This window comes from Lycium ferocissimum, chromosome 4, assembly GCF_029784015.1.
Source record: "Lycium ferocissimum isolate CSIRO_LF1 chromosome 4, AGI_CSIRO_Lferr_CH_V1, whole genome shotgun sequence".
In the NCBI taxonomy this organism is placed as follows: Eukaryota; Viridiplantae; Streptophyta; class Magnoliopsida; order Solanales; family Solanaceae; genus Lycium; species Lycium ferocissimum.
In genome coordinates this window covers 11,846,578-11,864,105 of record NC_081345.1, presented here as the reverse complement: position 1 = coordinate 11,864,105, position 17,528 = coordinate 11,846,578, and the positions used below count along the sequence as shown (strand labels likewise).

Genomic DNA, 17,528 nt, shown 5'->3' with positions numbered 1-17,528 from the left:
CTAGATGTTCATGATTTTTAGGATTCCTACTATATAGATTATGTGTAAGATGAATTTAAGTTAAAAATCCAGTTTTTCCCTTGGGTCTCTGGTTCGGTTATTTTGGGTCCATTTTTCAGTTCAGAATAGAAGTATTATAATATGGGTGTCTATGGACTCATGTGTTAATGTAGAATTCGTACTTGACAGACTTTGCTCGGTCAAAGGCACTTCGGAAAGGGAAGGCTCAGGTTTGAGTGTTCTTTGAGTGTTCGTGGCTCCCGCTTGGCTTTCGAGGTAGGTTATGGTTTACTCTTTCGACTTCGATCGGAGGATGTATATAGTTTATAAATACTGAAGGGGTATTGGGTGTGAAAGGGGGTCCCACCTTAGTGATTGTGATGAGCACTTGGGTAGGTACCGGTGTATTTTTTTGGGTAGTTAAACGTAAAGTAGTGTGTTGTGACGGGGTAAGCATATTGAGCCTATGGGCATTGATTGTGGTGATAAATCCACTAGTTTGGTATGGTGGTTGTTTATGTGGGCTATGATAGCCATGCTTGATCTATACCTGTGATATTTTATTCATTGTACCTTCATCACTCCATATTTCGTATAATTTGTGAAAGAGGAATAATTCTTGATATTTGAACTGATATTATGTAATTGTGTGGTATAGTATTTCCATTTCATACTTTTTTGACACTGTTAGCATATGATACCATGCATGCTATACTCGTTCATACATACATATATACTTATTGGAGTGAGTCCTTTGAATGAGGTACGAGGTGGTCCTATGAGACTAGGAAAGAGGTAAGAATGATATTCTCACAGCCCGATGGGAAATGGTTCGAAATGATATGATATGGTTCTCACCCTCCGATGGGAAATGCCGGATGGAAGTGATGGGTATAGACCTCGCGAGTCCCCCATGTGTCATGACTATATAAGGCATGGCCTATAGCATGTGTGTACCGGGATAGATATTGGCAATTGCATTGCATTCATTCATTTAGTCTACTACATTTCCTATGTGATGACATGATTACCTGTTGTATTATATGAAGCATGATTTAAGGGTTACAACTAAGGAATTTTAGCTTTGTTGGTCCATTTGGTATTTGTTCTCAGTCTTTATATGCTTTATACGTGATTCCTTTGTTGTCGGCCTATGATACTTACTGAGTACTAGTGGTTGTACTCATACTACACTTGCTGCACTTTGTGCAAATAAGGACCCATGCTTTAGTTCCAAACCTCGTGGCTGATTCTGGGATTATTCCTTTCCAAATTCTAGGGTGAGCTACCAGTTGGACCCGCAGCCCTGGATCTATCTTTATATTATTATGTCTATTTACATTTCGCGCAGCTATCTATTTCTGTATTTCTAAGACTTGTAATTTCTATTAGAAGCTCTTGTGCGAGTTAAGACTGTTGGATATTAATTTTGATGTATTTAACTTTTCGAACTTTCTTTTCAAACGGTTTGACAACTCGGGGATGGTTTGCCTACCGGTGGGGTTGTGTAGGTGTCATCATGATCCGTGAATTGGGTCATGACAGTCAATCAATACTATGTCATCAGCAAATAACATATACCCTGATAATTCTCCTTGGACATGCCGCGTCAAAACATCCATCACTAAGGCAAATAAAAATGGGCTAAGAGTTGATCCCTAGTGCAATCCCATCACAAATAACTTGTTTTGTCTTCTATTTTTCTTGTTTTTTTCGTATTAACCAAGGCTCCCCATATTTTTCTGATTTTCTCCCCTTCATATTACACCTGTTATTTTTTTTAACATCGTTCGTTAGACGAGGCCTACATGTTGTGCGTCTCTGGTGTTCTACTCATGGAATAGAAAGAGCTCTTTGCATCAACCAAAATTAGAGGTTAATTCATGCTATTCAATTCATAAATTGAGTCCTAATGTCAGATGAATCTTGACATGTACTAACAAATTTTAGAGTTCAACTTAGGTTATTAATATACAATTTTGAGCCATCAAAAAGATTTTATTCAATCAGGAAAACTTCAACCATGTTTGTGAAAATGTGCACACTGAAACCAAGCAAACTGATTTGGATAAAATAGCTCATCCTTTCAAGTGATCATAATTCCAGATGATTATAATACTCATCTGCCAACCTGTCTGACGCAGGCATCTTCAATCAACGAAATTCCTAATAACCACAACATTTTGAAAGTTCATCAATTCACAATAAGAATAAAACCTGAGAGCTGCTCTAAGAGTCGATTAAAAAACCTCCCCATTATAAACAAGAACCATTATCAAGCTTTCAAGGAAGTTATGATTCCCTTTCTGTTGCCATCTTCTGGATTGCTTCTTGTCAAGTTCTTACCAAAATGTGCTTTATTCCATCATTCCATTTGGGAGCAAGATTTGAATTCTTTTACCAATAGTCTCCAAACTGTGAATATACCCAGTAAATCATCAAACTGAGCTGTGTCTCGCAAATGAGCTCTACCTTGGAGCAGCTCTGACACCAGCTCAGGATGTCCAGAGTTGTGCAACAGGATATTCTGGATATGTACATGAAAAGTATGCAGCAATTTACTGAGTCATTGGCAAAGATGAAGCTTCCATTGGACATTGAAAATGGGCCAACCAGTTCTGGTAATTCGGGTTCAGATCAGACATCGCAGCAAACACCCAAGAGCACTGGTTCAAGGGTTTTCTTGCAGCATAGCTTTTTTCTGAGCTCTCGGATGACCTATGCCTCCAAAGTTGTTCAAATGCGGTAGCTAGTTGTCCTAGCAGCATTTTCTTTTTTCTCTTATCATCCATGCTAAACAAGATACATAAACTCTGATCAAGAATATAAGTACCTTCCTTGACCTTAACTGCTAATACCATTATGTTTTTGCAATATCCTTTCCTGTTTCATGGATAAGATCAATACCAATCCAGCTTTTTCCAGATTCCTTTACCATGGCCCTTTCATTTATCAACTCTCTTACTCTTCTAGCATCTTCCCACCTTCCTGCCGATGCATACATGTTTGAAAGAATTACATAAGTTCCAACATTTTCTGGCTCTATCTCCAAAAGTTGTTTGGCTACAATTTCACCAATACTAACACACAGGTGACCCCAGCAAGCACCTAATAGTGAACCCAGAATTGCAGCAGTTGGTTGAAGAGGCATCTCTTTAATGAATTGGAAGGCCCTTTCTACTTGGCCAGCTCGACTTAGCAAATCAACCACACAACCACAGTGCTCAATCGTAACCTCAACCCTGTCTTTTCCAGTACGTATATCGTTAAAAATCTCTACACCTTTATCCTCCATTCCTCCATGGCTGCAGCCAGATAACACAGCCAAAAGAGTGATGCCATCAGACTTAATTTTGTTTTCTTCTCTCATCATTTCGAAGAGCTCAACTACCTCCTTTCCCATCCCATGTTTACTGTAACCAACAAGCATGGCATTCCAGGAGCTAACAGTTCTTTCGGACATTTGATTGAATACCGTCCTTGAATAAGTGAATTTTCCAGACTTGGAGTACATATCAATGAGAGAATTCTGAAGCACCGCATAGAAGGGCAGTTCCAATCGAATAATATGGGCATGCAGTTGTCTACCTTGTTCAACTGCAGCAAGTCCTGATAAGGCTGTTAATACACTAGTATATGTAACATAGTTGGAAGACATTCCCTCTGCCTGCAACTTGCGGAAAAGCTCCAGTGCCTCTTCATCTAGTCCCTGTTGAGCATAGCCTGAGATTAAAGCAGTACAGGAGATAACGTCTCTTTCTGGCAGGCTTTCAAAAACACATCGAGCTTCGTGAACTTTGCCAGCTTTTGCATACATATCAAGGAGTGAACTTCCCACATATATATGTGATTCGAAAGGACTCTTGACCACAAGACAGTGGATTTGTCTCCCAAAGTGAAGCCCAATGGCACCAGTACATGAGCTAAGCACTGTTGCAAAAGTGAACTCATTGGGCGCAGTACCTGCAACTATTTCTGGTTACGGTCTAGTCAAAGGAGGACAAAGGGAATTGCCAAGTCTACCTTTCAAGGGTGAATCCGATGCATTACACTATGTTTTCACCATAAACAAGGTCAATAAAATGTATATAAGTAACACTTTGTATATTACAGGTGCAAATGAATATGCAGAGGAATGTGTTTGTGTGTACATATGTACGTATGTATGTGTGTGTGTGTACTTAAATGGTCCTTCTACTAGGAGATTATTAAATTATTGAGGCCTCTAGTAGACTTCAATAGTTCAATTATGATCATTGAAGATGAAACAAAATGAAGCTTTCTCTATTTATCTCATACACTCTCCCTAATTGCCAATGTTGTGCCAGTTTTTATTATAAATGATGCTCACAACCAAAAGCAGACATAGCATATCTACACTTTCTTTTTGTTTTGTATCAGCCAAAACAGAGAGGGCTTATGACAACCGGTATTAACTTGTTAAATTCCTCATAAGTACCATGTCTAGGCTCTAGCTCAATGCACCAAGTTGCATTCTCAACCTCTTAGAGATAATGGTCAAAAACACACCTGAATATCCCTTTCTCGCGAGTTTCACACCCCAATTATCAGCTGTCCCCTTTTCCTAACTGAACTATTACCATCTATCTCTTTTCCTAACTAAACTATCACCATCTGTGTATTAAAACACACTTTGTTTGAGCAGATGGTGATAGTTCAGGTAGGGAAAGGGAACACAACTGATAGTTGGCCTAATCAGCTTCGAGGTGTGTTTAATTACATAGACGGTGATAGTTCAGGTAGGAAAAGAGAACAACTGATAGTTGAGGTGTGACTCGCATAGAATGATAGTGCAGGTGTGTTTTTTACCATTATCTCTTTTAACTAGTTTCTATTTTCGAAGGTCCAAAAGCATGTATCCGTTGCATTGCTGAATTGATATGAAGATAAACAAGTAAAGTTAAGTACTTTCGAAAGAAATAGAAGTACCTGATCTCAACATCTGAACAAAAAGATGGATAGCTTCAGAGAAATGTCCTTTTTGAGAATAACCAGAAACGAGAGCAGTCCAAGAAACAACATTCCTTTCAGGCATTTCATCGAACACCCATCTAGCATCACCTAAAACCCCACATTTAACGTAGAAAACAATAAGCCTTGTCCTCAGATATACTGGAGGTTTATAATGCGTTTTGATCATGTGGGCATGCACCCTTTGGCCTTCTCTTATACCCCTTTGGTTTATACATTCATTTAGCAGAGTATCGTATTCCTTGAATTTCACTTCAAGGCCTTGTTTGGCCATTTCAAATAAGGCTTCGGAGAGGAGAGGATTGGAGCTTGAGGTACAACAGTAGAAGAGTTGTGTCTGGTGGTAATGAGATGGTTTTTTTATTATGGAAGAAAATACATGCTTAGTTGTATAGAAAAATAGACTTGTTTTCCTCACCATGTTTTGGTTCGGGTAAAATTGTAGTGTACTCTAAGTCCACTGTGCTTTTATTTGGTTTTCATCTTTTAGGTACTCAAATACAAAATCCGAGAAAACGCCATAAATAGTCCCTTATCTATGGGAGTAGATCTAAAATAGTCCCTTAACTATACACTTACTGGTTTTATTCCTTTAACTATCCAAAAACTTATCAAATTTGGTCTCCGTCTATTTTTTTATACAAACAACGTACAAACTCATAAACCTTCGTGAGATTAATCATTAAACCATTCCTCAGACCTATATTTCTCTTTCCCTGCTTCTTTTTCCTCAAGTTTCTCTTGTAAAAAAAAAAAAAAAGAGCATTCTGGCACTGGTGTCGCTCTCGAGTCTCTAAAATTCGAAAAGACAAACTCAGGCACAAAATTTTTGTAACCGTTCTTCTCAAACACTACTAAAAAATTGATAAAAACCAACGGAAAAAAATCGATGGAAAAAACCGACGGAAAGACTGACAGATTCTGTTTGTTTTTTCAATAATTTTTTTAAATCTTTTTTTTTAAGAAAACCGACGGACTGCGTCTATTATTTTTTGCACAAAAATGCGCAGAAAAATATAATTATTTGTTATATTATTTTCTAAAATAAACCGATGGAGTCCGTCGGTTTTTATTTTTTATTTTTTTATAAAAAAAACGACGAAGACGGAGTCCGTCGGTTTTAGAGCGAAAAAACAGTATAAATTAAATCAATGTAAGTATATGAACAAAAAATATTAGTGGTCTAGTGGTAAAGCCCTTTAATGCCAAGGAACATACCCGGGTTTGACTCAAAGTTCCTACATTTCATTCTTTAATTTAAAAAAAAAAAAAAAAAAACGACGTGAGACCGTCAGTTTTTTTTTAAATTTTTTTTTTTTAAACAAAATTGACGGACTGGGTCGGTTTTAACCGACGCAGTCCGTCGGTTACGAAACGCGAGAGAGAACTTGAGGAAAAAAGTTGAGGTTAAAGAATGAACTTGAGGAAAAAGAAGCAGGGAGAGAGAAATATAAGTCTGAGGAATGGTTTAACGATTAATCTCACGAAGGTTTATGAGTTTGTACGCTGTTTGTATAAAAAAATAAATGGAGACCAAATTTGATAAGTTTTTGGATAGTTAAAGGACTAAAACTGGTAAGTATATAGTTAAGGGACCATTTTAGACCTTTCCCATAGATAAGAGACTATTTATGGCCTTTTCTCTACAAAATCCTCTCTTCTTTCTTCTCCAAAATTGTTTTTCTTCTGATTTCTAGACAATTTTTTTTGTGCAATCTCTAAATTTTCAGCCACGAATGCACGTGTTTGGAAGTAACTGTGTGACCTTGGGGAGACCGGCTTCAACGATTTACATCTCTGTAGGATCGAAATCGCTTTCAACACAATGACTTGTCACGACACCGTTTTCTAATAATTTCCTCACTGTTTTTAATTCCTATTCAGTATCAATATTGTGCTATTTCTCTAACAGTAAGTAGTAGAGGTCAGATAATGTAGTCCTAAAACACCAAGTAAACACTAAATAGGATTTGACTGCTCATGCAGAAATACAAACAACAACCATGGTTGACTGGATCTTGTTTATTATTTTCAACTCAACATGAAATAATTTTTGTTTCCAACTTCATCTAAAACATTATCCAAGCACCACTTAGTAAAATTTGAACTCGATGCAAAACCAGAATATACAAAGTCAATATCCTTATAGCTCACCACTATAACATTCTCAAGTCAATATTTTTACGGAAAACGGCCAAATATACCCTTGTACTATCGGAAAAAGGTCGAATATACCCCTCGTTATACTTTGGGTTCAAATATACCCCTTCCGTTATATTTTGGATCAAAATATACCCCTCCTCCGTTAAAGTTGTCCAAGGTGGACATCTAATCCTACGTGGCACTGGCATTTGATGAGATGAATGCCACGTGGCATGCCACCTCAGCACCCCTAACCCATTTTACCCTCCTCTCTATTTGTTCTTTCACTACTAAAATTTTCTTCCTCTCCACCACCATCACCACCACTAATTTGCAGCTTTGGTGAACTAGAGATTTACGTTGATTTACGTTGTGCTTACTTGGGGTCTTTAAATCAGAAAAGTCGAGCCTTTTGTTCAAAGAATCAAGGGAAATGGAATTATAATCAATCATAAAAGAACAATCGTTGCTTCTTATGATAAATTTCCAATCCAAACCTAACCATATTTTGTTTTTCTTGGTTGCCAACTATGATGATCTTTCTCATTTCCAAGAGAAAAATCTCATGTAAATACAGAACGGAAAAAAAAAAAAAAGGAATCAGTTATACAGAGAGCGATACTATTATTCCATTTATTTTGGGATTAAAGATATAAAAGGAAGTCTGTTGAATAAAATGAACGATATTTTGTTATCATCTAATCTAATTTACTAATGAAAACAAATTAACAGAAACATTTGTTAAGTGATCTACATGGTAAGGTTGAACAATTGTTAAGCATTCCACACTGCATATCAATTGACTTTGCTGCTTTGATGGCTTATAATTCTTGATGTATGTATGCACTCTAATGGGGGTTTGCACATGTGTGATCAGGGTCTATTTAGATATAGAGATGGTCGTGGTGGCGGTAACGGTAGTAATGGTAGTGGAAGGGAAAGGAAAATTTAGTGGTAAAAGAATAAATAGAAGGGAGGGGTAAAATGGATTAGGGATGCTGAGGTGGCATGCTACGTGGCATCCCCCTCATCAAATGTCAGCAGTGCCACGTAGGATTGGATGTTCACCTTGGACAACTTTAACGGATGAAGGGTATATTTAAACCGATAGTATAATAGCAAGGGTATATTTGAACCCAAAATATAACAAGGGGTATATTTGGCCCTTTTCTGATATCTTTATATCACACCACTAATCTAAGCTAGAGCATCTGAGAAAGCAAGTGCTAAGCAGAGGTACAAAGAGGAGCTGCAGCAGCTAAACAACAACCAATCCAAATAGGTAACTGAACTGGTTAACAACAACTTTGGTCAAATATCAAAGTCCGCCAAAGGAAAACCGAAAAAATATATTTAGCTGATGAGCAATTCAACTGGAGCAAGTCCGAATCGACACCACTTTGCATTAATCATGAACACATAAATAATTTCAGTTTTGGAGGAGTGGCTTTTTGCAGCTTTATTTTTCGGAAGAAAAGATTTTACTTGCATTCCTGCTCATCCATCCTCATTGTTGGTAGGATCTGGAGTAAAAATTGATCAAAGAAATGTTATTTACAGTTGATGGCCTGAAATCCAAAGGATTATTCCACCTCATCGATTCATTATTGGACCATTTCATGACTACATTTTCGACAACCAAACCATTAATATTCTCCATCATGAACCCTGCAGTTTGGTGCTTTACAAGTTGTTGGCATCCTGGCCTGTAATCCACCAACCCATCCGGGAACTTTGTCCATCTCTTGTATATCAGGTTCATGTTTATGAACTTCAGATTGCCCAGGACTCCACCTCCTGACCCCGATAAGAAGATGCCGTTTTCAGAAGTTGCTGTGATGTTGACAAATAGCAAATTGGAAATTGAACCTGCTTTTGAATTAGCGTCTCTTGGACAGGTTGTCACATAGATAGGCTCTGCTCTTCCCCACCATGATGGGTGGTAATATCTTGTGCTCATGTTTATGTTTGAGAAGGTCAGGTCGCTAACATTTCCTGCTCCTCAAATAATCAAATAAGACCAATGCATACTGAAATTTGAAAAGGCAAGATATGAAAGTAGAGGTAGATGCATCAGAAGAATAAGATAAAATCTACAGAATTAGCCATTTATTCTGCAGATCAAAAAAAAGAGTAAAGGCAAAGGTTTAAAAGCATCGTACAATCTAGTGCTTTGTACGTAAAACAATCACGTAAAACAATCATTTCATGCATGTCGTACAAACAACTAAATACAAGAAAACTAAGCGATATGATCGATTAGCTGCCACAAATCACATAAAATACAATAGATTAAGTTAGTTCTACAAAGTTAAGCATTCAAAATATCCAAGTTTTTAATTTAGGTGCACCAAGTTGTTTGGCATTGCAATGACTAGTTCCTGGCAACTACAACAAGGAAATAGTTGGCTCAACACTGAGGCTTGTACCTAGCAACCAAAATGGAACGACTAAAACATCAGAACAGTATAAGGTTTAAGTTTTAATTCTACTTCTACAGCATGAGTAAATCTATTCATGAAATGCAAGTGTGAAGCACGAAGCAAAAGGTAGAAAGGTGTAAATCTTGTATTTTAATATATTAATTGTCATTCTAGCAGAAAAGATCCAAAATGGAATACCTCCATCTCGAATTTGTAGAGCAAGGCCTCTATGAGATTCAACAATTGTAATGTTATCAAACAAGAAATTCTTGAACGTGTGAAAGCTAGCGCTTCCAAGTTTGATGGCAGAAGATTTTGTCCGAATCCAGCAGTCTGTTACTGTGAGGTTGTAAACAGGTCCAGTTGATGACTTTGGACAGATAGCATCGTCTCCTGTATTGATGTTGCATCTTGTGACAACTGTATTGTTAGAGTCCTCTATGTCTATACCATCATTGTTGGGTGAATTGAAGTTTCCATTTATCATTACATCACGGATTGCTGTGTTATCACTTCGTACAACATGCAAACTGCAACATCACACCATTAATTGGCTTGCAGAACACTGGAACGGATAGAGAATGAAGTTCGAAAACAATCAAATTTAAGAGATTCACCTCTAAGGGGGAAAAAGAAAGGGATAATACATAATTAGACACCTTAACTTGACCTCAACTGGGAAATAAATACTTCAACTTTGAGAAAGCACATCTAGACACCTCAACTCATCCCACTGTATCTAGTGGACACCCGCTACTGACGTGGCATGACGTGACACATAAACTTTGGAGGTGTCTAGATGATCATTTTGTAAGTTGGAGTGTTCGACTGACAAAATGGGGACAAGTTGAGGTGTCTAGATGTTCGTTCTCAAAGTTGGAGTGCTTAGTTGTCAGTAGAGGCCAAGTTTAAGTGTCTATCTATGTATTATGCCAAAAGGAAATAAAGAAGATTGAAGGTTGATACAATGCAGCACAAATCCCTAGACTACCTACACTGATCACTGGGTGGAATATTCCTACATAAAGGTGTAGATAATAAAAGAAACATATCGCACTTTTATGAGAAGAAACTAAATCATCTTCTTACTGTTTGAATGTAACAGCTAGCATATTGCTAATTCTGCACATGTTGTATGGTTCTAAAAATAAAAAAACTGGGAATTCAAGGATCTTCTATTTCACGCAAGCATTGCGAATTTTTCCAAGAAAACGAAATAAGGAAGAAGATAAAGTACAACAACAATAAGCCTCCTCAACTGGTTGGCAACGGTTATATGAATCCTTTATATGCACTCCGTTCCAAGTTAAAAAGAAGAAAAAGAGAAATTTCAGTTTAGCACATTATAAAATTGAAGAAAGGGTCATTTATGGAAAACAAAAACAATGTCAAAAGCCTCTTCTATTACAAGGCTACTTATATTTTGGCTAACTTATAGAGAAAACCATCTATTTTATTTAGACAATACATGGGCTTATTTACTCACAGAAAGTATAAAAAAGCTCTTCTTTGGTATTTAAGAAATGAACATAACGATTAAATGGGTGCATAACTAAGAAAACACCATAGATTATTTGTTTTAGCCAGTCAAACCACAATTTTGGTATTTCAGTACTGAACATAACCATTAAAAGGGTGCATAACTAAGAAAACACCACAGATTATTTGTTTTAGCCGGTCAAACCACAATAAAGCATATTAAAATTTCTTTCATTATTAATGAACCTGTAGTGCTATATCTGGTCGCAACCTTAAGCCTGTTTGGATTGGCTTATTTTAGGTGTTTTTAAGCCAAAATAGCTTTTAAGCACTTTTGGAGTATTTGGGTAAAATTAAAAAAAAAGTGCTTTTAAGCACACTTGTTTTTAAGCCAAAATAACAAAAATAAACCAAAAGTCTAGAATTCTTAACTTATGGCTTTTGACTTATTTGACCTTTTAAGTCTGTAACGACCCCTTCGGTCGTTATTGTATTTTTGACCATTTTGCCCCGTTGAATCCGTCCCCTAGCCTTATTAGTACCATTTTGACCCGCAGGGACAGAGGCATGGTTCCCTAGGCATTGGAGAGAGTTTTGAAAAATTTAGCTTTTAAGTTAAAACCGTTTGACTCATAGTTGACTTTTGGGTAAACGGGCCTTTTTCGGAATTCCGTCAATTCCGAGAGGTCCGGATGATCATTTGTGATGAATTGGTGGGTTTGGTTCGGTTCCCAATGCGCTCGGATGCGTTTTGGGACTTGGGTTAGAAAGTTGCTTTTAGGCCATTTTGGGGGGGGGGGGGGGAGGAGTTGACTCGGTCAACGAGATGTCCGTTGGGAATTCCGAGGCCACGGGTGCGTCCGTAGCGTGTTTTTATGTGTTCCTGCATATATGACATGTGAGAAAATGGCCTCGGGTGATAGTCGGGATTTCAGGTTAAGATTGTGATTTTGGGAATTCTGGTTCTGGTGCCCGCTATAGTGGCACCATTACCGCAGCAGCGGCACCGCTATAGCGGTGGACTTGCCGCAATAGCGGCCAAGTGCAAATGTGGGCTGACCCCCGTGGCGGTCTGAGTGGTCGTCGAGGCGGGACCGCCGCAACGGTCCTATTGCCGCAGAAGTAGTATCGGGCAGATTATTTCATTAAATGAGTATTAAAAGTCCTAAGTCCCTCATTCTTTATCATTTCGAGTTTGGAGTTATTGAGAGCTTTTCAAGGTGATTCTTGGGAGAAACTCTTTGTGGTAAGTTCTTTTATTCTCTTTGCTATTCCATTTTCCATAATCCCCTTAGGATTCCATTATCATGATAGTTCCTTAAAGGTTTGATGATTAAAAGAGGGTTCCATGAGTTCTTCTTTCTAGGCTTCTAAATCTTGATTTATTGAGTGGGTTAGCTTCATCAAGCATGGAATTGATGATTACAACCTATTATTGCATGAATTCTTCCAAATTAGTGGCTAATTTATGGGATTGGAAGTTAGGGTTTATACCCAAATTTGGGGTTTTTTCCTAGAATCCGAATTTATGTAATTTGTTGGTTCTTTTAGCTTGTAATTGATGGGAGTTGATCAATTAGAGCTTAATTTCATGTTGAGGCCTATAGATTCCTAATTTTCCCTTTCTAGTTCATAAACCCCATTCCATAGGTTGGGAATTTGGGGTTTGAATAGAAGTAGGGTTTTGATTGATGTTCTTCTTGATTCTAACTGCATATTTCGGATACGATTAGACTTCCATTATCTCGAGGCTCAAAGGAAAGGAAAGACTAAGGTGTGATTGTTGCAAACTTTGATGTTCGGCCTTCCAGCTAGGTTACGGTTTACCTTATGGTGAGACTTTGATTAGCGAAGCGTATGTTTAGATGATATTGTCGGAGAATGCATGTAAACCTTCGAGTATGAAGTTGGGATGGATATTGTCTTAGGTTGGGCCTTGTTGTATAATTTAAGGGCTAGCCACCCCGTTGTGTTGTTGACTTATTTTGATCTATTTACTTGTGGCTCGTTGCCACGTTGATGACTTTGGGTTCTTGGTGATTAGCGATATATCATGGCTATGATATTGGGGCACTTTACTTGATTGATATTGAGATGAGAATAGTGATTCCATTGTGGCTTATTGTGTAGCCTTATCATTGATATTACTTATGTGCCTGGGAGGTCTTTGTTGAGAATTGTGATTCTATTATGGCTTATTGTGTAGCCTTATCATTTGATATTACTTATGTGCCCGGGAGGTCTTTGTTGAGAATTGTAATTCCATTATGGCTTATTGTGTAGCCTTATCATTGATATTACTTATGTGCCTGGGAGGTACTGTTGAGAATTGTGATTCCATTATGGCTTATTGTGTAGCCTTACTATTGATGTTACTTGTGTGCCTGGGAGGTACTGTTGAGAATTGTGATTCCATTATGGCTTATTGTGCAGACTTACTATTGATATTACTTGTGTGCCATGTGTGGTACTGTTGAGATTTATTTGATTATTGACATTGAACTCATACATTGCACGCATTCTCATCCTTCATGATATATTGTTGATACATTGATGATATACAAGGAAACACTGTTATGAGCTGGGCTCAGTTGGATGAGAGTGACGTGAGGACCGATGTCCAATGTTTATCCCGGAATCAAGGTATGAGTGCTAGTAGCGATTGTCGAGGTCTTCGCTAGAATCGTGAGGGTACGTGGACTTCGCAGGTCCCCCCATGGGTTGTGCTACCGAGATGTGATGTTCCATCATCGGAGTACATATGTACGATGCATATGCATTGCATTCACACTCATACATTATTGCATTGCATTGTATCATTTGGCTTCCTGTGATTTATTGTGATACCATTGTGATATACGGATTTGGTGTTGATTATACTGAGACTTGGCACAATTGGGCTTAGATGCTATAACATAGGTGATGACTTGTTGTGATACTATTGTGATGTACTGGTTCGGATTGATTATACTAAGACTTGGCACAGTTGGGTTTAGATGCTATAACATAGGAGATGACTTGTTCTGTGGATATAGATTCGTGTTGACTTGTACTTGTTAGTTTATGTGTTTATCTTGCTTTGTTGTCTTTATATATGTTAGCTAGTTTTAGGCCGCCTATGATACCTACCAGTACCTGTTGTTTGTACTGACCTGCACTTGCTGCATTCTTTTATGAATGCAGAGTACCAGGTGAGATCGACTTCTACTCCTCGTGATTGATATTCGAGGATGGCTGATTCGAGTCCTTCAGGGTGAGCATGAGGACGTTCGCTGCCCGAAGACTCTTTCTATCATTATGTCTTCATTTTCATTCTGAGACATGATCTTTGAGACTACTTATATATTATTATGATTCAGACTTGTAGTATTTAGTTAGATGCTCTTGTATGACCAGACCAAATACTGGGGTGCATTTCTTACTTCCATATTTTTTTTTTATATTATTATCGTAAGACTTACATTATTCTATCTTCTTCCGCTTTACTTATGATTTATGATTGTTAGGTTAAGGGTTCGCCTACCGAGGTGGGAAAGGTAGGTGCCCGCATGACTTAGTGAAATTGGGTCGTGACAAAGTCAAAAGCCATAAGTCCATCCAAACGGGCTCCTTGTCAAATTTTCTCATACAGTAAAAACAGATTGATTAATTTTTAAATTATGACCGAAAACAGAAAAAGTTCCCTTTACACACAAAAAAAACATAATACTCCGTCCTTTCATATTTACTTGTCCAATATACTAAAAGTAGAATTTCACTTTTACTTGTCCACTTTAGCATATCAAGAAAAAAAAAAATATTTTTTCCTATTACACCCATACATTAATTATTCATTTCAAATCATTTTTCAAGTCCATCAAAATTTAAAACGATGCACCAATTAATATGCGTATCATGGTAAATATGCAGTTCATTTATTATTTCTTAAGGGTGTGCAAATGAATAGTGGACAAGTAAAAGTGAAGAGTAATTAATATTCCTTTCCCTTCAATTTGTTTGTTTGGTTTTGGCTTAGCACGGAGTTTAATAAAGTAATTAAAACTTTTGAATCTTGTGGTCTTAAATTAAAGATATGTAAAATGTACCAAAATGTCAATTAATCTTGTGTCTTAAATATGTCACGTGGAAAGTTGCAATTAAGGGATTGCCAAAAAAGAATAGAGACATTCTTTTTTAAACAGCCTAAAAAGGACAGTAAGAAAAACAAATAGCACTCCCTCTGTCTCAAATTATCTGCAGGGGTTCCTAAAAATAGTAGTCTGAGTCTCAAATTATTTGTCATTTTAGAAGTTCAAGGCACAATTAATTATTTTTTTCTCATTTTACCATTAACAGAATTTTGTTATTAATGGAAATTACACATAAATTGTGTAAATATTTAATGGAGAGAAATTATAACTTAGACATAAATAAGAGTAAATAGTCAAATAGCCTCCCTAATTAATATTCCTTAAAGGGCGTGCAAAATTAAAACGGACGGATAATTTGAAACAGAGGTAGTAGTAAAACATTTTTAGGAGGAATTAACTTTAGTCACAGGGCCCACAACCACAAGTTAAAGAGCACGCACCACCAAAGAGCAGGTTCGATGAGTCTGACATGGTTGACCTTAACATTCCGGCAGCCAATAAACCCAACCAACCTTGGCCTACACTCATCCCCAAGGCAAGCTCCACTATGGTTCCAACTCACCATCACATTCTTCTTCTCATCAAATCTCTCTACAAACTTCAATCCCTGTCCGTTGATTTCTCCACCTCCAGTAATCCCCACATCCACCGCATCCTCCGCCACCACTACATACCACCTATTAGAAAATATTATCCAAGAACACAAAATTATTAAGGCTTGAAACACATTGCAATATTTGATCCTCTCCTCTATAATATTGCTATGAGATTGTGTGCAAATAGCTTTAATGGATATGACGGGCCTTTTGTAAATCTACCCTGAACAAACAGTGAAAAAATTCATCCTAAAAAAGTAAAAACTTTTCTGATTTTCAAGAGCAAGATTTTTGTATAGAAAAAAAAAAAAAAGAGAGAGAGAGAGAGATTTGGGAGGAAGACACTACTTTGAAGTCTGCAAAAGAAAAGTTTTAATTTTTTTTTATAATTCAAAACCATAAAACAATTGTCTTTAAATCGACAAGAGAAGTTACATCAAATTAGAAAAGGCACATACTTTCACTAAAAGACATGTGTCTCTTTGAAATTCTTTGTCAATGATTTATACTCCCTTCGTGCCAATTTACAGAGTACCTTTCGAATTTTGAGAGTTAAATAAAAAAAATTATTTTTTTTATATATCTTTTAAATATTTGAATTATCAATTATTATAATTTATAATAGTAATATTTTTTATATAGCTTCAAATATATAAATTTTATTTCAAAAAACTTAAATATTCAATACCCAAATTCAAGGTCAAAATTAAAGTGTTCAATTCTTAAAATCCAAATTATGTCACGTAAATTAGAAAGGAGGGGAGTATTTAAACAAAAATTTCAACACCACCTGCTCTGCTCCTTGGGATAATCCTCCAACTTGGGTCCTCCTAAAATCGTTGCTTTCCTATGTATATCCAATACGACGCCGGATTTCAGGAATATTGTGGCAGTTAAGTATTTTCCAGGCGGGAAGATGACGTGGCATTGACGGCAGTGTTCGGATACGGCTGCTGAGCATGCGTTTATGGCTCTTTGGATAGGAAGGGTGTCGTAGTGGCTGCCGTTGCCGGTAGCGCCGAAAGCGATGACAGAGACGTATAAGGGGTTGGGTTTATGGGATTGGATAATGGAGAGTTGTGACGTGGAAGAGTATGATTGGGTACTGAATGATAAAGTGAGGATTGAGATGAATAATTGAAGTTGAAACATTTTGTGTTTATTTTGAGAATGAAAATGAATGATTCGATCGAAAATGGAATAAGGAAAGGTGCCATTGACTACGATATGGGATTACTTGTTTCTTTTATTATTCCTTTTCCTGGATAAGATTAGACTAATTACTTAAGATTAGACTAATTACTTTATTAACGACATATTATTAATTTTTGGTAGTTTGATGAGCATCAAATCTCACGAGTCTATTAAGAAGTCACACACTTTAAAAACTAAACTACCTCTAATTAAATAAGTATCAGGTTTTGGTCATTTAATGTAAATTTAAAAAAATATAATTAATTCTTACTTGATTTGATACAGTTCCCGAATGTATATGCGAAATCACTAGGCAAAGTGAATTATAAAGTTTTGACTAATTATTCTACTCATAAAACAAATATTGATCTTTTCCGGCGAGCCATTATGTTCTCCAACGGCGAAAATTTTTTTGGGGTGAGTTTATTTTGCAAGTGGGTCAATTTAATTTGATAGATTTAAATTGAGAGAAAATAATATCCATGTAGGCGCCATGTAGGATAATAAAGTGGGGATAATGAGATTTAACGGTCCAAGGCTAAATATGAACCCAAAACAAGAGTAAGGGCAAA

The 17,528-nt window shown here is 36.9% G+C and overlaps 2 protein-coding genes across 2 annotated transcripts; both read right to left on the bottom strand.

Annotated features, from left to right (window-relative positions):
- Positions 1 to 2,045: 2,045 nt before the first annotated feature.
- Positions 2,046 to 5,495, bottom strand: LOC132051566 (putative pentatricopeptide repeat-containing protein At3g13770, mitochondrial). Its single transcript, XM_059442704.1, is given in 3 exon segments — positions 2,046 to 2,890; positions 2,893 to 3,963; positions 4,951 to 5,495. Coding segments are annotated over 3 exon segments (1,866 nt in total). The 5' UTR covers positions 5,414 to 5,495; the 3' UTR covers positions 2,046 to 2,558.
- Positions 5,496 to 8,393: 2,898 nt separating this feature from the next.
- Positions 8,394 to 16,940, bottom strand: LOC132051564 (probable polygalacturonase). Its single transcript, XM_059442703.1, has 4 exons — positions 16,553 to 16,940; positions 15,607 to 15,843; positions 9,756 to 10,087; positions 8,394 to 9,129 (listed from the first exon to the last, which is right to left on the bottom strand). Exons 1-4 carry the CDS (start codon positions 16,912 to 16,914, stop codon positions 8,642 to 8,644), a joined length of 1,419 nt encoding a protein of 472 aa, XP_059298686.1. The 5' UTR covers positions 16,915 to 16,940; the 3' UTR covers positions 8,394 to 8,641.
- Positions 16,941 to 17,528: the final 588 nt, after the last annotated feature.